The following is a 22,877-nucleotide window of genomic DNA, read 5'->3' as shown; positions in this document are numbered from 1 at the left end:
ACCCACAGGAGAACCTCAAGGACAGAGACATGTTCTAGAGCAGAGGTTCTCAACCTGTGGGTCGCGACCCCTTTGGGGGTCGAACGACCCTTTCACAGGGGTCGCCTAAGACCATCGGAAAACACATATATAATTACATATTGTTTTTGTGATTAATCACTATACTTTAATTATGTTCAATTTGTAACAATGAAATTGGGGTCACCACAACATGAGGAGTTGTATTAAAGGGTCGCGGCATTAGGAAGGTTGAGAACCACTGATCTAGAGGCAATGTAGAGGGAGGGGTTTGCAGAAGGAGACTCCGGGAGTGAGCCCAGAGCCTGGTGGGAGCTCATTAAATCCTTGTTGAGTGAGGAAAGGGAGGGATTGGGAAGGTGGGCAGTGGCCGAGGAGCATGACAGGAGGAGGAGCTTAGTTATGCTAATTATTAGACTAACTACCAGGGACTGTAACATTCATATGGTTGCCCAAGGTGTTCTTAGTAGAAAAAATGTGCTCTCCTGCACTGGAGATGGACAAAGGCTTGGTAAGCAAGTGTTGAAAAGGAGACTCACAGCAAACCTTGCAGCTATACATGGATAGTTTCTATGTTTCCATCACCAGAATTTGTCAGTTTGATGTCAGGTGACTCTTAGTGTTTGGGTGTGTGTGTTTGTCCTATGAGATTGCCTTGTGAGCAATTCTGACTTTTAAGAAAATGGTGGTGAAGTCAACCACCAACAATTCCAGGAGCCCAGGCTCCACCCAGGCCTTGCTCAGGGAAGATGAGGCCCTTCCTCCTGTCATTCCATGTGTGGCACTCCTGTCATCCTTCTACCCGGACACTTCCCCTTCCTCCGGGAGAGCTGGTGTGTGTGTGTGTGTGTGTGTGTGTGTGTGTGTGTGTGTCTGTGTGGGTGTACGGTGAGGGTGGGATTGAGGATAGAGTTGTCTCCTCTGTGATGATGGCCACCAGTCTGAAGGCTTTGAGCTGAGTCAGGGTGAAGCAAGAGTGACACCAAGTGCCAAGAACAGGAGTTTGCCGTGGCATCGGGTGTTTTCTCTCAAATTAGAGGAGAAGAGCGGAGAGAAAGGCTTTGTCTCGGCCCACAGCATTCACCTCAATGAGGGAGTGCCGAGCCTCCGAGGCCGCTTGGCATCCATGATCTGCTCTGTTCATTTGCATGAAGGGATTGGCTCTCTGGGACTCAGATGCAGAACTGGGCTTTGACTCGATTTTTTAAAAATCAAGGTGAAATGTCCTCTTGGCCAGAACATGATGCAGAGACCCAGGTTGCTATTTCTCCCCCATGCTGGTCCTTCAGCTTCCCCTGGAGGAGGAGCCAGACCCAAGCAGGGCGACCCTCCTTGCTGGGGAGAGCTCTCAGGTTACCAAGGCAGGTAGTGAGTGGGTCACCTTTGTATGCAGAGAACAACCCCTTTTCCTTTGTTCAAAAAAACACTGACCCACTTCTCTGTGTTTGTTCTAGAGGCTGCTCCTGGCTCAAGGTCCCTCTGGCCAGAAATCCACCCCATGAAGCCCTGGGCGGGGACTAAGATTCCCATTCCTGTGGAATCGCCCCCTGAGAGGGACCGGGCACTTTTGGGGGCAGAGGATTCTGTGGGCTGCTTGGAGAGGGTCACCCTCCTGCAGGCTGGACCTACATTTACCGCAAGCCCCCAACCGTCTCCCCAGGGGAAGAATACGGCCAAGTTGGTATCTGCCTTCCGGCCAGTTCCTGTTCTCAGCTTGGAGCCTACTTGGCTTCTTCCTTCATGGGAGATAAGGTAGGAATGTTTGTCCAGGTGTCACTGACTATCTCGGGCACAGGAGTGTCTTCAGGGCGTAGTGTCAGAACCGGTCCCCCTGATCTGGGTGTGCTGTAAACAGCAGGTTGATTCAAAGCTGAGAGGCGTTGGGAAACCCCTTGGGCAGGAGATTTCGAAATGAGATTCAGATTAGAAAAAACATAGTTGGGTGAGTTCTAAGGAACGAAGGAGACAGAAAAGGCTCCATCTGGCACTTGGTGGGTAGCGGGGATAGATGATGAGCCTGGGAGGCCTGGAATGGGAGGAAGCAGCTGAGCTGAGCACTGCTCCCCTCCCCACTGCCCACAGGACAGGAGGCCCGCTGCCTGTCCGCCAGGCGAAACCACACCCGGAGCGGAGCGGAGCGCCCAGCTAGGGCATGTCAGCACCAGCTAGCAGCTCCATCAGAGGCTCTGCAGAGAGGGAGGGGCCTGGGCAAAGGAGCAGGGTTGGCAGGAGTATTAGGAGAAAAACTTAGTTACAAAAAGATTTTAAAAGACGTGTTGGATAATTGAGGAAGGGACTGGTGAGGAAACGAGGAATAAAGCTCTGAAAGCCAAAGCCTTGGTGGCCGGGCGCGAAGGGACAGCCCCGCACTGCTGACCAGAGCTGTTCCGCCTGCGCCCTCATCACACAGGCCACTGTGCTCTAGCTCAGGACACCTGCATCGGCTGGCTCCCCGTGGCGGGTGCCTGTGACATGAGGAGCACAGAGGGGGATGCTGGCTGGATCTGGAACCAGCGAGGGGACACGAGGAGAAGGAGAGGGAGACTGAGGAACAAGGGGAGGAAGAAAAGGGAGTAAAGGGCAGGAAAGGTGGAGGAGGAAAAGAAGAGTGAAGATTATGCTTCTCATCTGAGGCGGGTGGCCTTGGAGTGGTGCAGTCAAGAATGAGTCTCCAACATGACCAATACTTAGAAAGCTTGTCACCTCGCCAATAAATCCCTCTCATGTAGTGGCATGAAGACAGTAGTGCTCTTTGGGGACATTGGGGGCCATCCTGCGTGAAAACGGCGAGTGGCGCTGTAAGAAGCAGCCAACCAGTTATGAGCAAGAGGGGCTCATATTCACGAGCGTGCCTGCCACCTCCGCCCAGAAGCCATGACTCCCCCCTCTCGTGCAGAGTGGGGACCCATCGAACCAGAACCACCACCCAGCCTCTCCCCATCTCCTCAGATGGCAAGCTCTGGCATCCTTGGTCCACCCAACCCAGCCCCAAAACATTTTGCCAAAACATCAGTAAACAAGTATAGGTGAATGGGGCCACAGACCTCTGCCTTTTGTACCATTTTCTCCTTCCCAGAGCTCAGCACATGACTAGCCAGGGGTTTCTCATTACAGGCTAAATATTGTTTCCTCAAAGAGTAGTCAGAAGGCCCCCAAACACCTTCCTCTGAACTCACAGTAGGTGTATTTTGTTTTTCTTTTCTATACTATGGACCAGGAAATCCAAGACCTTGCCTGAACACAGGGGAAAATGTGTCCCTCCCTCCAGCACATCCAGAAATCTCTCAGCCAATGCAAACTTGGCCACAGCCGCTGGCCACCTTTCTTGCTAAGGTTGAATCAGAGATGAATGTTATTAACTACAACATCTAATGTTTGGGGCTTTATACCGCACGAAGCAAACAACTGTCATATTTAATTCCCACAGTAATTCTGCATTACTGTATTTCCCTTTATAGACATTGAGTTTCAGAGAAATAAAGCATCTTCCTCAGTGTCAACCGGTAGACCTAGGATTCACTCACATCCTCTGACTCCCAGTCCTCTGCCTTCTATGCAAGGTCATGGGCCCCCTGTCGATTTCAGAGTATCATCAGAGTTGGGATTCCTGGGTCTCCTTCCTTATCCCATCTCTGCACCCCAAGTGACCTTAGACCTCAGCCTTCCTCCCACCTATTCCCATCTCACCCCGACTTGTAAGATTAAGGGGGAGAAGAATTGCCTGGCCGGTGTGGCTCAGTAGTTGAGTGTCAACCTATGAACCAGGAGGTCACAGTTCGAGTCCCAGTCAGGGCACATGCCTGGGTGGCGGGCTTGATCCCCAGTGTGGGGTGTACAGGAGGCAGCTGATCAATGATTCTCTCTCATCATTGATGTTTCCATCTCTCCCTCTCGCTTCCTCTCTGAAATCAATAAAAATATATGTTTTTTAAAGAGGGAGAAGACTCCATTTCTCGGTGAAGACTGTACACATAATACACATGATTCTCACATTTATTCTGCCAAGGACTCTTTCAAAGTCACCAAGGTTTCTTTTCATTACAAAAGCAATGGGGGGAGGGGTTATTGTAGAAAAAAAGTACAAAATATAGACAAAAAAACAGATGAAAATAAAAATCATAATTCTGCCATTGAGTAATAACTTAGTATTCTGAGCATTGTGGAATTTAGTCTTCTTTAACTTTTATGATGTACACATGGGCTTGTGTTTACAAACATGGAAAATGTGCCTACCCATAACAATGTTTGGGACCTGCTTTTGAACTTAATGTATTGTAAACATTTTCCTGTTAGTAAATATTTTTATGACAACATATTTAATGGCTACATAATATTTCTTATTTTACTGGTATTCTAGAGTTAAACATTTTGATTTTTCCTATTTTTTCATTATTATAATGTTTTATGATAGATTTCTATATCTTATTTTAAGATATAGAATGAAGTTGAATTTTTTTCATATGATTTTGATCATGTTGAATTTCTTTTATGAATAGGTTCTCCACACTACTTGTCAGGGTGGTTTTTAAAAAAATATATTTTTATTGATTTCAGAGAGGAAGGGAGAGGGAGAGAGAGAAACATCAATGATGAGAGAGAATCATTGATCAGTTGCCCCCTGCACACCCCCTACTGGGGATTGAGCCCACAACCCGGGCATGTGCCCTTGACTGGAATCGAACCCAGGACCCTTCAGGCCGACGCTCTATCCACTGAGCCAAACCAGCTAGGGCTATTTGTCAGTTTTTGTTTGTTTGTTTGTTTTTGTGTGTTTTTTAAAAATATATATTTTTATTGATTTCAGAGAGGAAGGGAGAGGGAGAGAGAGAAACATCAATGATGAGAGAGAATCATTGATCAGTTGCCCCCTGCACACCCCCTACTGGGGATTGAGCCCACAACCCGGGCATGTGCCCTTGACTGGAATCGAACCCAGGACCCTTCAGGCCGACGCTCTATCCACTGAGCCAAACCAGCTAGGGCTATTTGTCAGTTTTTAATGGTATATTTTATTCTTATTGATATGTAAGAACTCTTTATATTAAGGCTAAAAATTTACCTGCCAAAACCTCATTTGGACATCACATTTTAATGCACCACGTTGAATTTGGATACATATTGATTCTCCCTGACTCTCCCACCGAGACCTCGAATGCTTTGCTCTTTTCCCTCTTCTTGCACTTTAACAAATTCCCCCCAAACAAAGCAGACTCAGGAGAGGGCTCTGCCTCAGGGCTCACCCTCAGAGCACCTGGGCCTCCTAAGGGCAGCTCCCATCCCTTCTGTCCTGACCTCCAGGACCTCCTCTCCTCCCCTTACACCTGAGGCTGCCAGGGCTGGGGTCGGGGATGATGGTGGCCCTAGAGGTTCCTGCTCACGGCTGAGACATGAATGTCTAGAACTCCTGGGAGATCGTGGGAGAGAGGGGGGTGGGTATTAGCATTAGAGGAGACTCATCTTGTTGGGGTGGGGAAAGCCTGCCAGGTCTGTCATGGCAGGAATGTAGAGAACCCCACTCTCCAAGGGCCCCTCTTCCAAGCAAGGCCCTAATGGCCGGGGCTCTGGCATGGCGGTGGCAGCCAGCCTGCCCTCCTCTTCCCAGGCGGGTCCGCTCCTTTGCCCTGTTATTACCGCTGGCAGGTTCGTGTGTGCCTCTGGCGAAGGGGACACAAGTTCTACCAGTTCTCCTGGGTTCCTTCAGCAGCTCGCCCGCTGCGCTGCGTGTGGGGAGAGGGAGGCGCCTGGGCCTGTTACCTGGAGTCCCCCTCAGAGGCGGGGGAGGCGGAGAGGGGCCGGCTGGAGCCGGCTGGACTGGATGGGCCTAGGTGGTGAGGACAGGATGAGTTTCTTAGCGAGATCACTACCTTGGAAAACTGGGACTGTGGGGAGGAGGTCAGGTACACGCGGAGGCGGATGCTGGGAGTTCCTGCCGGAGCTCCTATGGGTTTGGAACGTCCTGACCCACTCCTGGTCCCTCTCGCCCTTCCTCCGGTTTAACAGGAATATTTAAGACAGCGGGAACAGCACACCTGGCATTTCTGGGGCAGGAGCTAGACCCCCAGCTCTTGGGCCCTTGCTCCCCACCGCCCCCCCAATGGCTTTTCCCCTACAGTTGGGCTTAGGTCCTTCCAGAACTCTCGCCTCTTGTGTTTCTTGGGAAGACAGTGTGATGGCTACAGAGAGCCAGTCCGGGCATCTGCTGCCGGGTGGCCGTGGGGGCTTTGGCAGGTGGTTGGTCTCCTAGGCTCCTCTTTCCTGCCTGGAGAGACAGTGATGGGGACGGTGCAGGAGCCAGGCAGATGGTGCACGTGTGGGGCGCCCCCCTGCCAGGGTTTCTCCCCCCTTTCCCGCTTCTCAGCTCTGTTGACATGGGTGACATTTGGGGGCTTCAGAGATGGCTGCTCAAGGGTGGGCCCCTTCCTGCTGTCCTCAGTTCTCACCCGCTGCTGCTCCTGTCCCTTCACACACACACACACAGCTCCTGTCCCTTCACACACACACACACCCCGCCCTGACTGGCCATGCCCATTTCCCCCAGGAAGGTGAACTCAGGAGCTCGGCCCGGGCCTCGTTCAGCTGTGTTCCCTGCCTCAGCACCGCGCTTGGCACAGAGCAGGTGCTCAGTGTCAGTAAATGAAGAACCGAAAGGAAAGGGTCCCCCCGTTCCAGTCATTGCTAATTTGAAAGTCAAGAGCCCCAGTTGAGTCCAGCAGCCCAAGGCCAGAGGCTGGCTCCCTATCCCCTGACCTTGAGCCAGGCACTGCGTCTCCCCAGCCTCAACTTCTCTGTCTAAAAATAGGAACAGTAATGACTACCTCCCAGGGTGGTTGTGGGGGTTCGCGATGATGTCAGAGAGAAGCCCAGGATGATGCTGGCAGCGTGTATAGGAGCTCCATAAACGGAAGGGGTGATTAGCTGCTGTTCTAGGACTGTTTACCTACGTGCCCAAAGCCAGATGCTTGCCCCAAGCACTCGGGGGTTAGCAGGGCCCGTGGCCCTGCATCTCGGCGCCCCGGGAGCCTCTTGGTGTGGTCTCTACCCAGTACATGGCCCCTCTGCTCTGGGCGATGAGACCTCTGCTGCGGTGCTTGCGGGCAGGGTGGCCAGCAGCTTGGACAGAGCAGCTGAGCGGTGGCCCTCGTGGCTCCGCCTGGGGCAGCTCGGCCAGGTCTCCTCTCGGTGGTGTTGGGGCGGGTTAGCTGCCCCTCAGGTCTGGAGTCGGAGGTGGGGGCTCCCGTTTGACATTGAGGCCGGGTGTGTAGTGCCACCAGCTCAGCCCGCACATCGCTGAGCAGTTTTAGGCGCCTGATTTGTGTTTCTGCTTGGAAGGCCGGTCAGGGAGAAGTAGTACTCCACCGTTTTATGTGGAGAGAGCAGGTGAGGAACAGGGAACCACTCACGCCATACCCAGCTCTTACATTCAGGACGCAGACCTGGCGGCTCGCTCAGTGCACCGCCCCTTCCCAGGACCAGACTCTCCACACCTGACTCCGCCTCCCCTCCAGCGCGGCCCTGCAGTGCTGTGGGGCCTGAGCCCCCCCCCCACCCCCTCTCATGTCAGCGAGTCTGCTGCCCAGGAGGAGAGCTGCCAGGCAAGGAGGGCGATCTCAGGGGCACTGAGAGGAGTGGCTGGATGCTTACAGGAAGGGACTCTAAGCTGGGCGCATTGGCTTGGGGTTGGGAGCTAGAGTTTCAAAACAGACTCTAGAAACATGGGAGGGGGCTGGCGTGAGGAAAGGAGGAGGGCGGGTTGTCTGGGACATGAAGAGTCGGGGACATCCTGGGTCAGGCGGCTGCCGTCACCTGAGGGAGTGGACTGGTCTTGGGAGGCCCCAGAGGACGGGCCAGAGCCGGTGGCAGTGAGAGGGGAGCCCCTGCCCACTGCGCGTCCACATCCTCATCACCCCAAGCCGGAGGATGGAACAGCCTCCCAACTGGTGTCACTCTAGCTGGTGGCTTCCTCTCCATTTCATTCTGTTCTCTGGCTCTGCTTCCCGGGGAATGGCGATTAGGCCTGGAAGTCCTGACCCCTGCGCTTTGGCCCGTCCTTGTAGAATCTTGTGGGTGGAAAGAGCCTTGGAGATCGTCGTCGGCCTTCAGCCCCGTGACCCAGTCCCTCTGGAGGTTCCTAACAAATGGCCCCCCAGCCTGGCCAGCAACCCTACGGTGACCGTGCCCGGGCTCCTGCCCCCAGCAGCCACCCTGTGGTTACGCTGTGTGAGGGAGTCTGTTCCCCCAACCCCCCTTCTGGCCCAGGGTCTGCCACTGGAACTGCCGGAATAAGCGGATAAGCCGTTTCCCTCTGCCAGCAGCCATGTTCCCACTCTGAGCAGCTTCTCAGCCTTAGAGCCGCCTCACTCCACTGCAGTTTGTCAGTTTCCTGGAGGCTTTTATGGAAATGGGGGCCTAGCAACAAAGTCTTTATAACAGAAAGGGCCTTTAAAAATATTTCTTTTTCATTGGTTTCAGAGAGGAAGGGAGAGGGAGAGAGAGATAGAAACATCAGTGATGGAAGAGAACCATTGATTGGCTGCCTCCTGCATGCCCCACACTGGGAATCCAGCCTGCAACCCAGGCATGTGCCCTGACCTGGAATGGAACCGTGATCTCCTGGTTCATGGGTCGAGGCTCAACCACTGAACCATGCCGGCCGGGCAGAAAGGGACTTTTGAACGTAGGAACTCACCTTATTTTATAGATGAGAAAACTGAGAGGTTTGGTCACTTGCCGAAGGCCACACAGACAGCATGAGGCAGGGCTGGGCCTCAACCGGTCTCTGCTCTTCCCCTGCCACCCACTGACTGCTGCCTAGCCCAGGGCGGGGAGGTGGTCTTGGTTGCCACATCTCTGTTATTGTCAAAGATCACATTAGCTTTTCGGGAGGCAGCCCCATCTCCCTGTTGACGTGTTGAATTTCAAGTCTACTAGCACCCTAAATTGTTTTATAACTTTATTTTCTTCTCATTGTAAAAATAATATATGCCATTGTAGAAAAAAATTAGACATGAAAAATATAAAGTAGAAACCTTTATAGCACTTCCTGTTGTAAAGTTTTCCCACCTTGCACTTGTTGCCGTGTTTTTCGGTGTGAGAATAGAAGAACTCTGCCTTCCTCCTCATATGACCCTCTTGCTAGGTCCCAGTCAGCTCTCCTGTCTCTCAGAATCTTGTTTTGTTACCAGTTCTTATTGGCACCCGGGCAGGGCTCAAAAAACACCCGTGCTGTGGCTGACGGACCGAATGGTGCAAGCATCCAGATTGTCGGTGGAAATACAGACATACCTCGTTTTATTGTGACCTGCTTTATTGCCCCTCATAGATGTTATGGATTTTGTTGTTGTTTTTAATTAATTAATTAATTCATTCATTCATTTTAAATATATTTGTATTGATTTCAGAGAGGAAGGGAGAGGTAGAGAGAGATAGAAACATCAATGATGTGGAGAATCATTGAGTAGCTGCCTCCTGCACACCTCCTACTGGGGATTTAGCCCGCAACCTGGGCATGTGCCCTTGACTGGAATCGAACCCGGGACCCGTCAATCCACAGGCCAACACTCTATTCACTGGGCAAAACCGGCCAGGCCCTGACCCTAAAACACCTTCCCTTTTCTTTTGTTCTGTTCAGATCCTCCCATTTTCCCAGACCAGCTGGATCCCACCTCTTCCAAGAAGTCTTTATTCTTTCAGATACAAAGACTCTTTTGGGTTCCAGAGCATCTGTAGTGCAGCCATACCATTTGTCCTTAGTTATAGAATGATTTGCACTAATCATTTCCCTCTCCTGTCTGGGCCTAGTTCTGTCAGCGAGGGACCCGTATCGCTCTTGTTTCCCTCATGGTATCCATCCTACGAAGTCTGGAGATCATGATGAGCCCCCAAATGATCTGGCTGGAAAAAAAAGTGACTGGCCCGAGCCTGCTAGGGAAGGTGTCCAAGCCTTGAGCTCTGAGGAATGGGAGAGAGTAGAGCTGAGGGAGCCCCAGGACCCTCCCCACACCCCATCCCTGGCTTCCTGGAAGCCTGTCTGTCCTCAGCTCCTCCTCCAGTTTACATAGCGGTTAATCATCTGGGCTCCAACAATGGGCTCTGCTCCCCGTGGGACCTGTGAAAAGGAGATTTGGTTGGTCTTTCACATGGGGGCCCTTGAGATAAGAGCGATCCTCTGTGCCTAGCTATTTAAAGAGACACAGGAGGGTTAGTGGCCCTTTCCAATCCTCGGGGCTTCTCACAGGGAGCCTTGGAGGTCAGATCAACGTTTTCCTTCGTCCTCACAGCACCAGAGCACTGACCCTTCCCGCGCCTCCCGGAGCATCACGCCAGGGGCCCAGCCTGGCAGCTCCCCTCCCCTCCTCGTCCACCTGGCGGGGCGTGACGGGAGAATACCGACCTGGGACTCGGAGACGATCCTGGGTCGGTGATGGGAGGACCAGGTCATCTCTAGATTTGCTGTTACTTTGCATTTCCTTGAGGTGCCACGAGGTCTCCTGGTCTCTACATAGCAGTGTGCACAGTGCTTGCAGGCATAGACCTGAGCCGGTCTGGTTTGTGTCCAGCTCCATTACTGGTTAGTCGGAGACTGTGAGCCAGCCACCTGACTTCTCTCTGCCGGGTGGCGACAACCTCCTGCCTCAGAGGGCGGCTGGAAGGTCCAGTGAGCTGATGCGTACAACACACGAGTGTGCCTGGCACAGACTCCATCGCGGTGTCTGACCCGGAAGTGACATGAACTGTGTGCCCTATTATTTGGGAATGTGGCTCTTCCTCCTGTGGTCCTGGCAGGCGGTTGGGAACAGACGCCAGACTGGACCCGAGTGGTTGTACCTGCCCAGTGGGAAGCCTTGTATCAGGATGTGGGAGCATCAGGCAGGCAGAGAGCCCTGGGCGAGGCCCCGCCAGTCTGGGGTCTGCAGGTACTGACTGCGAGACCAGAGGCAGGCCACCCAATCTGTCTGGGTCAGGCCTTGTCTGAACCCACTGGTAACCGTAAGAGGATAAAGCTTTTAATAGAATGCATCAATTGTTTTGATTAATTTCCTGCAAGTGGAAATAGGCCTATAAGACAAATAACAACAAAAAACAAAACAAAAAAACACAGAAAAAAGTTTCTTTTATTTTAATAACTGGAGAGAAAGTTATAAAATAGACAACACAGAGCCTTGTGACTCCCTCAGATTGGCAAGGAACACGGGGATACAGACATGTAAACAAACAGAGCTTCCAGACGTTATTTTGTCCTATAGAACTTCCAGAACACAGCAGCGCCCACGCTCTGCAGGCAAGTAAAGCAAGTCTCCATGCAGAGGGCAGCGAGGGGCTCCTTGCCCTCAGCCGGGCTGTGCGATGCTGCTCTTCCTGGGCACGTCTTCAGGGGTGGCCAGCGGCTGTGTTCTGTGGGCCACTTTTAAGTGTGCCTTCTCGCTCTTCTTCAACCCCTGCCCAGCTCTCCCCTCTGACCCACGCCCCGTTCCTGTTATTAGCAGGAAACCTGACAAGCTAAGGAGCCTGGCGAGTCCCTCAGTTGGAGCCACTGGCTCGAGACCCAGCCTTGCTACTTGAAAAACAGAAAAAAGGCTACAAATATAACTTATTAGCCATCTAATACTGTCCTCCCGCTACAGGTTTCTGATGTGTCTGGTTATAATTCTGTCCCAACTTTTGGCTCTTGTTCTCAGGTTTTTGACTCAACCAGGAAAAGAGCAGGCCTTGTGGCCTGGCCTGGACTCTTCTGTGCTTCAGGCCACAGCTCTGGGCCTCTCAAAGATTCTCCCCACCTGGCTCACCCGTGAAGCTAGACCCAGACAAGCCCTCGACCTCCAAAACCGTGAGCTGTTACGCACAAGTCTGTTATCTGATCAGAAGGCCCTTGGTCGGCCCAGGCTGCCTGGAAGCAGTGGGAGGGAGGCAGAGCTGTGGGAGGGAAGAGCAGATGGGATGTGCTGTCCTGGTGGCAGGGGACCAGACAAGGCCGAGGAAGGACACAGGTAGCAGGAAGCTTGGGGCGTCAGGGTAGCCACCCCAGAACCACGGCACGGAGCACGTGAAATGTCCAGGATAAATAGAACCTCAGGGGAGAGAGATAAGCCAGCTCCATCCTCTCTTAAAAATAGTCGCCATCAGCACCAAAAATATATTAATATCTATACATTTGTCATCTTTTAAAAAAAGGGAATAAAACCTCCTTGGCACCTTGTCATTGATTTTTTAAAATGAGGTGATATGTGGAAAGGCCTCCCGTGTGTGCAGGCGCGCACATCTTCAGCGGCGCACGCGCCCCGCAGAGGGCAGAGCCCTGCAGCCCTGGGCATCAGAAGCACTGCCAGGCAGGTCATCGCCAAGCCCACGGCCGTCTCTCACAGGGTGCTTTTTGCCAGTGCTCCTGGCCCTGCCACCCACGGGGGACCAGCAGCCCCCACCCTGTGCTCCAGAGGCAGAAAGGTCACAGGACCACCCTCCTCCGGGAAAGAGTTCCTGGCTCTGCAGGTGTGCTGCTTCCTCAAAGGCAGTCCTGGCCTGGCCCCTGCCCGTCTGCCCATAATACAGGCTTGGATCAGCCTCCGCCCAAAATACAAAAAGGCCGATATGAGCAGAGGTCAGTGCGGGGCTGAGTGAGCACACATCCTGGGGCTTCAGTCCCGATCACCAGTGTTCCAGCAGGAGGCTGCAGGAGGTGGACTGGCCAGGCTGCAGGGTGGTGGCCCTTCCTGGGCCGGACGGCGCACTCAGAGGTGGTGGTTGCTCTGCAGCAGGGAGTTGACGGTGTTCTGCAAGGCCACGGCCACCTTCTTGGAGGTCTTGCGTAGCAGCGGGCTGTCAGGGTGGTGCTCCTTCAGGTGCAGGATGTGGCCCTCCTGGCTCTCGGACGTGCAGCCGCACTCCTCGCACACGTACAGCTTGGCCCGCCGCTCCTTGTATGCGTACTTCTGCTGCACGCCATGGATCTTCTTGAGATGAGACTCCAGGGAGCAGCGCTGTGTGAAGGCCTTGTCACACAGGCTGCATTTGTAGGGCCTCACGCCTGCGAGGAGGACAGGGCTGGGCGTCAGGGACCTGACAGCAGCTTCCCGGGCACAGAAAGGCCCGGCCACCTAACTCTGGGGAAGAGGAAGGGACGGAGGCCTGTGCATCTCCAGCTCCCCGAGGGCCCAAACTGCTGAGCTGAGGACGGCTTCTCCCTGAGCTCCGGTGCCCCTCCCAGCCCCCCACCCCCAGGCAGCAGGCCTGCCGAGTGTCCCACGTGGCCTCAGGCAGGCGCCAACCACGGGGCTCCTCTCACCAGTGTGGGTGCGGACGTGTCTCTTCAGGTCGAAGGTGTCATTGAAACCCTTCCCACAGTAGGTGCAGAGGTGCCTCTTGACGTCGTTGTGACACTTCATGTGGCGATTCAGCATGCGCTGGTAGGTGAAGGCCTTGTGGCAGATGTGGCAGGTGAAGAGGTCTCCACTGGGGCTGTCCCCCAGCGTCACCTGTGGGCAAGGACAGTCTTTGTGACAGATACCCAGCAGTTAGGACTGCAGGTTGGCAGATTGGCAGGACACAAATGCCAGCCCCCAGACCCCCTGAGGAAAGTGACACCACCCGAGGCCACACCTCTGTGCTGCTGGCTCACAGAGATCAGTGGTGACCAGAAAGAATCTCTGAGTCAACGTCAGCCTCCTGTGAGCTTCCCAAGTCCTCTTTCAAGGTTGCCAGCCAGCCCCTTCTTTTCTGGAGACGGGCAGGGAACTCCCTATATAGACAGCCCATTCATCCTCAGCGATTCTACCTGCTAGAACGTTCTCCCCTTCGCTGAGCCCAAATCTTTCCCTGTCGTATCTGCTCTCCGTCCACATTCTATGCCTTGGGACAGGGAAGAATGTCCACAACACTGTCTCCTGCACAGCCTTTCCCGGCGGAGACACCGCTGGGAGCCTGGGCCCCTCCAGGGGAGCCCTGCCCCTGGTTTTACTTGAGCCAGACCTGACATGATACGGTCTGAGTCCCTTTGCTACCTGATGACTTGCTTGCTTATAAGCATTTTTCGTTTTGTTTTTTTGTAATTGTGGAAAATCTCAAATCTATCCTAAGTGGAGATGTGGCCGCAACGCCCCACCTGTTACTGTTCTGAGGCTGCCTGTACTTGGTGGGTGGCCGTCGCTGGCAACTCCTCCTGAGCTCCCTGTGCACTGGGTGCACCTGTCACCCCGCACCTCGTCCTCTGTGCCCTGGCCCCGGGTAAATGCTCCTTATTGCCAGCTAGTCAAGACCAGGATTTGCCCTAGCCAGTTTGGCTCAGTGGATAGAGCATCGGCCTGCAGACTGAAGGGTCCAGGGTTCGATTCCAGTCAAGGGCACATGCCCGTTGCAGGCTCGATTCCCAGGCAGCCAATCAATGATTCTCTCTCATCTTTGATGTTTCTGTCTCTCTCTCCCTGTCCCTTCCTCTCTGAATCGATAAAAATATATTAAAAGAAAAAAAAAAGACCAGGACTCATTCCAGCACCTGCTCTCCGGTGCCCTCTGCTTTCTCTGCATCCCTCCCTCCCTACTGGGGCCCCGGGCTGGGAGGAAGGGGGTGTGGGGATCAGGGGCGCCGCCGGTGCTGGCTCTCTGGCCAGCCCAGCGCATCTGGGTGGTTCCCCTTTCATTACAACACACACTTGGCCTCCGCAGGAAACAGAGGAAAGAGCAGGACCCACTGCCAGCTTCTCCAGCCTTTTGGCACATGGACGGCGCTTCAAGAACGCTTCCACTGGATCCGCGCTGCGGGCGCCTCCCGGCCGGGAGCTTTCAGGAAGGCAGGCCCGGCCAGGGCAGCCTGCGCAGGTGCGCTCCTCGAAAGCCTGGGGCACGTACCGCTCCCACTGCTGAGCACAGCGGGGCACCCACCAGGCCTGCCCTAGGCCCAAGGCCTCGAGTGGCACTGGGTGAGGCAGAGACTGTCGAGCACGTGCCTCAGCAGATAGCCAACCACCAGGCCGACTCCAGACCTCACTCGCATGGCTGCCCGGATGGGGCCCCAGGAGGTGCTGAGCCGGCCTCACGTCTCCCTGATTTTCCTAGGACTTCGGTGTGAACAGGCTCCCCTTGAGGCCAGAAATAAAACTAAACCCCCAGAATGGACTCCCAAGGCTTAAATGTCCTTTGAACCCCTCTGCTGCTTCCCCGCATGACAGCCTCACTTTAGAGCCACTTTTCATCTCTTCCAGCCCCTGTCTCTGCCCAGCGCAGGGTCACCTCTGCAGAAACCTGGACCCAGACCTCAGGCCGGTCTCCACTTAGGTCTCATTTGTGCCACATCTCCTGGGCTGTTCCTCAGAGACAGTGTGAGGTCAGTACCTTCATCTTGGTGCGCAAGAAGCCGTGGTCTCTGCTCTGGGGGTCCGCCAGGCGGCCCATGTCTTCGGAGGGCAGCTGGGCCACCACGCAGGGTCCAGAGGCCACGCTGTAGCCGGAGTCTCGAAGGCTCATGTCCAAAGCGAGGGGGCAAGAAGGGGGCTCAGCCACCGATGGCTCTGGCTCCGGGCAGGGCTGTGGCGGATAGAAGCCCAGGCTGACTGCAGAGAGAAGAATGGCCAGGTGAGGGGCTTGGTGGAGAAAAGGGGGTTCAGTGGGATTTCAGGAAGGCTCCCTGGCACTTAGCTAGCTGGAACCTGGAGCCTCCATCCCACCCCTGGCAGGCATGTGGCCGAGCAGGGCTACCCCCAGCCCACTACACACTGCACCTCCCTCCTGCCCCATTAAGGTAATTACAGGTGACGCCAGCCAAGCGCCTCGACCCACAGGCCTGCCCGCTGAGTAATTTGTGTCTTAGCGGAACTGGGAGGACCAAACCTGCCCTGCCAATTATCCCTCCGGAGCAGTCTGCCTGCCCCACCTGGGCCAGTCCCTCTGGATTCCAGGCCTCATCCATGCTCCTGGAGGCCTGCGCTCAGGGACTCATCCCTGCCCCGGAAGAGTTCCTGGTGGCCTGAGCCACCCTGGGCCTCTCCTCTAGGCAATTTAGCTGCAGGCTTTAGGGATTGGGTGCTCCTAGCCCCTTCCTCCTCCGATTGGCCAGTCCCCGCCGTTGTAGCCCAGTAGGGCTCCAGGGACCCCCCTCCCACTGGCCCAGCTTGGCAGGCAAACAGGCCAGGTGGGGTGGAGCAGGGAGGAGGTCAGGGAGCAGCAGGTGGATGCTGCGTAACAGTCTCCTGGGCACCTGCCCAGCTGTTACGCAACCCTCCCCCACAGCAGGGACCGCTCGCTGTACAGTGAGGCTGGGCTCCCGCCCTCCTGGGCACCACCGCCCTCCTCGGCACCGATACCTGGCAGCCTTTGACATGACCGCTCCCCACGACAGACACCTCACACTGAACGGGGCCGGGGAGGCTTGGCCCTGGTCCCCACTAGGGAGGAGGAAGAGTTCTGAGTGACACAGGAAACAAGCCTCAGAGCTGGCAGCTGGGGCAAGCAATCTAATGTTTCAGTTTAGTCAAGAATTTTCTTCCAAAAAGGCAAAGCTCTGTACTTAAAACCCACACGTGAGGAGCATTTTCCAAGCCACAGAAGGAAAAACCCAGAGGGGCCAAGAAAGAAAGGACGAGTGAGCTTCAGGGAGAGGGACTTAGGTTGAGTTGGGGTGTCAGGCCCATGACAAGGCCCACTGCCCACAGCTGGTGAGACAGAGGGACCCAGGCAGGAGGGCTGCTGCCCTCACCGCCTCTCCAGGCCACTGCGCCGAGGCCCAGGTGGACAGACGACGTGGGGGGAGGCAGAGGAACGTACGGATGGAGGGTGAATGTGAGACACCGAAGTTTCGGGAGAGGCCCCGGCTCTCGCCCCCTCAAAACACAACAAAGGTCTGACAGAGGAAGAATGCGCGGCCTGCCGCCCAAACCCGTTCTGCTGGCACTGGCGTCCGTCTGTCCGGGGGACTTTAATGAGCCACCTCATTCCGGGAGTTGATTCACCAGTGCCTGGCCCTGGCCTGGCCCCTGAGATGGCGTGGCACCTCCCCAGGCCCTGGAAGGCTGGCCAGCAAGCCCAAGCCCGGGGGTTGGGGTGGGGGGACACGACTCCTGTCTTGCTGCAAGGGCAGCTGTCTATATACACGGGCTGGGGGGGCCAGGGGCGTGTCTGAATGTTGGCGGTTTAGCAGCTATTACAGATCTTGGCCAAGAATTCAAAGCTGAATGACTATTTCCATTTCTCAGTCCAGGTAATGGAACCTCTACCCTCTCCTGTCTTTCGGTGTCGGAGAGCGTGAGTGAGGCTCCGGAGAGTGGGAGCCGCGCCGCACGCGCACATGGAGCCACAGAGGGAGGAGGGACAGCAGGTGAGGCAGCTGGTGTGGCTCGCGGTTCCCTCTCTAATAGATGGGCTCATGGGTAGTGTTCCAAGGATCCACGCGAGTTTGGGAGGGACCCTGTGCCTGCCTCTCCCATTACACAGAAACCTTGGAATGCGGGCGCTAAGGAACTGGGGACGTGTGCGCCCACCCGGCCTGGCCTCCTTGCTCCTCTAGCTCCACGGAGGGGGAGCCTCATGGCTGCCAGGGTGGGGATGTTTGCCTCGTCCTAGCCACCTGCCAAACCTGTCTTCCTGCCACCCCCACGAGCGTGTCCCTGATGCTGCCGCACGCACAGGGAGTGCTCATCGGCGTGCCGCTCCTGTCACTGGGTGTCACTGAGTGTCACCGAGTGGCAGGAGGCAGGAAGCAGAACTGGTTGGGCCTGCCTTGTGCACCTCTGTCCCCTAATTAGATGTTTCCGGCAAGGCGGTGGCCGCTGTGGCTATTCATTGCCCGCCCACAGCTGTGGCGTGTGGCAAGGCCAAGGCCAAACCAGCCTGGCCCTCTCCTCACTCCCTCAGGGGGTTTGCGGGTTCCCCTTCTGTTGCCCAACTTGCCTCCACCTGCACGACATTGAGGGCAGAGGCCCAGAGCAGCCGCCCATCTGAGGGCCTTCCCCCTCCCTCACCCTCAGCTAGTCCTGTCTTTCTTGGATTGAAAACTACTGGGCCCTTCCTGGCCGGTGTGGCTCAGTTGGTTGAAGTGTCGTCCCATATACCAGAAGGTTGCGGGTTCGATCCCCGGTTGGGGCACATATGGAAGGCAACCAATCGAGGTGCCCTCTCACATCAATGTTTCTCTCCCTCCCCTTCATCCCCCGTCTCTAAAATCAATAAGCATATCCTCAGGTGAGGATTAAATCTTTTTTGTAAAGCTATTGGGCCAAATACTGGACAGAGTGCCAGGTCCTGCTCCGTCTAAGGCCTCAGGCCAGGGCTGGGCACGAGGTCTGGTCTCAGCTCTCTGGGGAGAGAGAGCAAGTGAAGCAGATGCGAGGATGCACAGCCTCTGACCCTGGGGCTGGTGCTGACCTGGGGGGTGGGGGTCCACTGAGCTCTGAATGGGGTGGGGGGAACCCACTGCGTCAGTACATCCCAGGTTGGTGTTAGGCCGCCTGACACCCTTATCAGCAAGGGCAGGGGTCTTGTGCCCATCTCCTCCAGCCCCAGCAGGTCAGCGAGCAATGCCCGAAAGAAAGCCAGTGCCAGCCAACTGGCAGAGGCCGCAGCCCCGGAAACATAATGGGTCTGTCCCTCAGCCTGGTGCTTCCATTCTGTGAACGCCAAGTTTCTCTCTCAGGCAGTGTCTTTTCCCCGCTCCCCACCCACTTTTCATATCACGTCTGTAATGAAGTTGAAACTGTGCACTCAGCCCTCACACTAGGTCAGGGGTCCTCAAACTACGGCCCGCGGGCCACATGCAAATACAAATATTGTATTTGTTCCCGTTTTGTTTTTTTACTTCAAAATAAGATATGTGCAGTGTGCATAGGAATTTGTTCATAGTTTTTTTTTAAACTATAGTCCGGCCCTCCAACGGTCTGAGGGACAGTGAACTGGCCCCCTGTTTAAAAAGTTTGAGGACCCCTGCACTAGGTGGACAGCCCCGTTTGCATCCTTCCTACCCTCCCGTTCAGCACAGGGCTGGGCATCCTGCAGGATCCGCACAAGACTTGTTGGAAGTGAACAGCGTTAAAAAGAAACCCTGATATCAACAAAACCCATGCTTCGCTCCTGTCCTCCCTGTGCCCAGAGGACTTGCCCTCACAGCTCTCCTGCTGGGACAAATGGTCTGGCAGGATTCTGCCTTGGGTCATCCAAGCTAGGGACAAACAGGTTGGCAGCCGGGTGACGGCCCCCCCCGGGACAGGTAGGAGTCCCATTTAGCCCCCTGCCCAGCCCCAAGTTGCTCTTCTGTCCCCATCCACTGTCTGGCTGTCTACTCTCCCAGCCTTGCTCCCTGGAGAGCTTGGTGACAAGTCGTTCACTGCCAACACTTCCCAGGAATCACAAGAGTAATCATCACCAGCCCCACGAGGGTAGCTCAGTTGGTTAGAGTTAGAGCATTGTCCCGATATGTCAAGGTTGTAGGTTCGATCCCCATTCAGGGCACATACAAGAATCAACCGATGAATGCATAAGTAAGTGGAACAACATCTCCCCCCCCCCCCCTCAAATCAATACATTTAAAAAACATCATCATCATCATCATCATGATCACCAGAGGCCTAATCTCTCCCCACCCCCACACGTGTATTCTGGGACCCAAAGCTGACTTTCGTGGCCTTCAGGGCCAGGTGAGGAAACACCAGTCTCCTGCACAGTAGCCTGTCTGCCTCCTCGGGGTGGGCATGTGCTGAGGAACTGGCAGAACAGGCAGCAGGGGCTCGAAGCAGAGGAGGGGGTGGTTGGGGGCCTGCAAGAGGCCCTGGGATGCCCATGTCATTCCAGCTTCCCGGGTCCATCTACCTTCAAGAGCCTTTCTGGCCTCGCGAGATTGAGGGAGATTGAGGTTGCACTTAAGGCCTTGGAGGACTTGCTCGGTGGGAGCTTCCCCTTCAGACCATGAAATGGAATTCAGCCCCTGGGTACAATGGGTGGGGGCATCCTCAAGAAACCAGCATTACTCCCAGCACTGTAGTCAACACTGACATAACAAAGGAGGAAGCCAGGGGAGACCAGGGGGAGAGGGGAGTGAAGGGCACCGCGGTAGCATCTTAACCTTAACTGCAAACCCTTTCACCGCCCAGCGGTGTGCAGCCATCTCCCACCCCCGTGGCCCCCAGCCACTCCTGGGCTTGTCCTTGGCTTTGGGAGGAGAATGAGGCCCAAGGGAAAGGTTCAGCCCTGGGGATGTGTGTTGGGGGATCCTCTTGAACTGTGCCTCAGGGCGAGAGCCTGGAGTGCTGGTGGGACTGGGCCCAGGGCCTTCAGTCAGTACAAGTACAACTCCTTCCGCGCTCTCTGGTGTTTAAGGGTCTCAGAGGGCCCTGGCGGGAAGGTCAGACCTCAAACACTTCCCTGTTCCCAGCCCCTGCAGTGCCTCTCAGGGGGATGGATGGGGTCAATGCTTAACTGGTCACAACGTGCCCGGTCTGTGAGGTGGGGTGACGGAAACGTGCCCAGCCGGCTCCTGGTGGGGTCACAGTCGACTGGTGATGGATGGCCCAGCCAGGGGACAGGCCAGCCATCTGAGGCACCCGAGCGTGGCCCGAGAACATTCCATTTCTCATTTCCAAAAACTGGGGAAACTCTCCAGTGCGCCACAGGGCTTTTGAGACAAAATTAAGTTCTTTAACTTCTACCCTTTACTTGACTCCACAGGCTTCTCCCTGGCCAGAGCGGTGAGGACACATCTCACACGCACCTCCATCCTGCAGAGCGAGTGGCCGGCCGGCCTCCCTCACCTGGATCACAGCGGCAGGTGACAGACGCCCAGAAGCCCTCCTCTGCACCCGATGGGACAGCCCTGGGCTGGAGGTCCCCTCAGCCACCCACCGTGGCCGCCAGAACTGCGGGGAAAATCACCAGGCCAAAGGAAGTCAATGATTTCAGCAAACGGAATTTCTTTGTCCTTTGTAAAAGTCAACACATGATCTGTTCCTGATTGGGATGTGAAATAAAACTAAAAATAACAGCACAGCGAGTCTCCTGCAAGGCTCTCAGCTCACCTTTACCACAGTCCAAGTTCAGTTATCAGATCCCAGGGAGCAGCTAAGCAGCAAGTCAAACACAGGTGAGGGAGGAGGCGGGCGGGAGGAAGCTCGGCCCGCACCCGCACGGCCCTGCTGGCCCTGGAACCCCCGCAAGAAACTGTAAACAGCCCGGGCGCCGCTAGTCCGCCTCGGGGAGGAGGCAGCTCACTCCCCTCCGTGTCCGTTTCCCACCGGAGCCCCGGTGGACGGAGGCCACGCACGGGGTCTCGGGCTGGAGAGAAGGCCGCGCTGGGACACATCCCGCCAGCGCCGCGGGCCTTTGGACCCCGGTGGGTCGGCCACGCAGGTAACCACAGCGCCTTTTCCAGAAACGTATTCGGGAGAGAAACTGAGGCAAGAGCCCGCACAGGGCCCCCACCGCCCTCATTTCTCCACTTTTCTCCAAGGCCTGGGGCGGTGCCAGGGAGCCCGCGGATCAAGGGTCAAAGTCGGTTGGTTAATTACAACCGCTCCCCCCTTGGAGGCGCTGGACGGGTGCTTGGCACATCCCGCCCCGCCCCCAGGCCCGGGGAGGGGGCGTCCGAGGAGCGGGGTTTCTCCAGGGGGGTTTGCTGGGGGAGGAGGAGGGGGAGGGGGAGGGGGCGGGGAGGGGGCGTCCGAGGAGCGGGCTTTCTCCAGGGGGGAGGAGGAGGGGGAGGGGACGGGGAGGGGGCGGCCCCCGGGAGCAGAAGGTTCTGGGGCTGAGAGAGGAAGAGGCCGCCGCGGGAGAAGCAACGCAGGTTACTCATTCCGAGTGGCCTCCGACGCCGCGGTCCAGGCGTTTCCCAAAAATAAACGGGGCGCACCGCCTCCCGGGGCCTGGTCCCCTGGCGGGGGGGTGGCCTCCTTAACACCACTCCCAGCTCAACTGTGCCCGCTGCCAGGTGGGAGCAGGCGTTTGTCGCGGAGGTGGGCCCTGGTCCCCCTTTGTCTCCAGGGCCAGTGGGGTGCCCCCGCCGCCGGCCCTCAGCGCGGCGACCTCCCGGCCCGCCGTGCAGGTGGGGAGCGGAGAGGCCGGTGCAGGCGGCTCACACTCGGTCTTCTCTCACGTTTCGCACAAATCTCAGCCGAAACTCCAGCTCGCTCCCTGCCCCCCAAAGTGGCATCGCTCCAGTGCCCTCTTCCCGCCTCATAAAAGTCCCGACTTTCCGGATTTACGACGCGGGAGCGGAGGGTCGCCTGAGCGGTGACACACCCGGTTGCCTCCCCTGCGCCGCGGCTCGGGCCGGTGGAGGGAGGGGGTCGCCGCTCGGAGGCGAGCGCCTCTGACCCGCCCGCTCCCGCCCGGCGCGGGGCCTGGGAACTGCTCCCCCTCGTCGGGCGGCCCCGCACCCCGCCCCCACCCGGCCGCTCCTTCCGCTGCCCCTGCCCTCCCCTCCCCCCCGGGCCGCGGGCTAACGGGGCTGCGGCCGCTGGAACATGAAATCGGGCGCCCCGACTCCGCCGGCCGCCGGGCTCGCGCCACCGCGCCCCGCGCGTCCGCCGTCCCGACGGGGCCCCGGGCTGGAGGGCGGCGGGGCCTCGGGGCCGGGCCAGGCCTCACCTGGCACGTAGATCTCGCCGCGCTCCTCGTCCGGGAGTTCACTCCAGTTCCTCTTGCACGTGGAGACGCACGGCTTCTTCACGAGAAACGCGCGCGGCATTTTCGAACCCTGCTCGCCCGACACCGTCCGCTTCCGTCACCAAAGCCGGCGCCGTCCACCGTCCGCCGTCCGGGCCGGGCTGGAGGCGGCTGGGGAAGGAGGCAGGTCCGCGGAGAAGTCGCCGAAGAGCCCCGCGTTCCGCCGAGAGACCGTGGCCGGACGCCGCGCCCGTTCCCAGCTCCTCCGAACGAGGTCGCCTGCAGCCAGGTGC

At 56.5% G+C, this 22,877-nt stretch overlaps 3 protein-coding genes across 8 annotated transcripts in view; 2 read left to right on the top strand and 1 right to left on the bottom strand.

Annotated features, from left to right (window-relative positions):
* Nucleotides 1-20,968, top strand: part of LOC106699327 — a 37,531-nt gene extending 16,563 nt beyond the window's left edge. Inside the window, exons 6-11 of one of the 6 annotated variants that reach the window (XM_023765057.1) lie at nucleotides 1,473-1,770; nucleotides 11,694-11,842; nucleotides 14,671-14,823; nucleotides 15,207-15,328; nucleotides 17,193-17,314; nucleotides 20,653-20,968. In XM_023765057.1, the coding sequence (XP_023620825.1) occupies nucleotides 1,473-1,770; nucleotides 11,694-11,842; nucleotides 14,671-14,823; nucleotides 15,207-15,328; nucleotides 17,193-17,201 (731 nt within the window). In that variant the 3' untranslated portion in view covers nucleotides 17,202-17,314; nucleotides 20,653-20,968. Of the gene's footprint in view, nucleotides 1-1,472; nucleotides 1,771-11,693; nucleotides 11,843-13,353; nucleotides 13,416-14,670; nucleotides 14,824-15,206; nucleotides 15,329-17,192; nucleotides 17,315-20,652 lie in introns of those variants that run through there. The other 5 variants (XM_023765058.1, XR_002832340.1, XR_002832339.1 and 2 more) reach the window with 5 other exon arrangements.
* Nucleotides 11,112-22,871, bottom strand: OVOL1 (ovo like transcriptional repressor 1). Its single transcript, XM_006101565.3, has 4 exons — nucleotides 22,567-22,871; nucleotides 15,337-15,554; nucleotides 13,295-13,484; nucleotides 11,112-13,036 (listed from the first exon to the last, which is right to left on the bottom strand). The coding sequence occupies exons 1-4, from the start codon at nucleotides 22,664-22,666 to the stop codon at nucleotides 12,741-12,743; spliced, it is 804 nt and encodes a 267-aa protein (XP_006101627.1). The 5' UTR covers nucleotides 22,667-22,871; the 3' UTR covers nucleotides 11,112-12,740.
* The window catches only part of AP5B1 (adaptor related protein complex 5 beta 1 subunit), a 12,765-nt gene continuing 12,639 nt past the window's right edge, over nucleotides 22,752-22,877 (top strand). Inside the window, exon 1 of the mRNA XM_006101569.3 lies at nucleotides 22,752-22,873. The gene's annotated coding sequence lies outside the window, so the exon portion shown is untranslated. The remainder of the gene's footprint in view (nucleotides 22,874-22,877) is intronic.

The sequence above is a fragment of the Myotis lucifugus genome, unplaced genomic scaffold, assembly GCF_000147115.1.
Source record: "Myotis lucifugus unplaced genomic scaffold, Myoluc2.0 scaffold_373, whole genome shotgun sequence".
Taxonomy (NCBI): Eukaryota; Metazoa; Chordata; class Mammalia; order Chiroptera; family Vespertilionidae; genus Myotis; species Myotis lucifugus.
Note: the sequence above shows the minus strand (reverse complement) of the source record. Positions and strands in the feature narration are given on the sequence as shown.

Excerpts from the sequence above, each read along its gene's own strand:
- OVOL1 (XM_006101565.3), bottom strand. The coding sequence starts at position 22,666 with ATGCCGCGCGCGTTTCTCGTGAAGAAGCCGTGCGTCTCCACGTGCAAG. Across the intron at positions 15,555-22,566 it reads CGGCGAGATCTACGTGCCAG|TCAGCCTGGGCTTCTATCCG; the intron begins GTGAGGCCTGGC and ends TTCTCTCTGCAG. Across the intron at positions 13,037-13,294 it reads ACACGTCCGCACCCACACTG|GCGTGAGGCCCTACAAATGC; the intron begins GTGAGAGGAGCC and ends TCCTCCTCGCAG.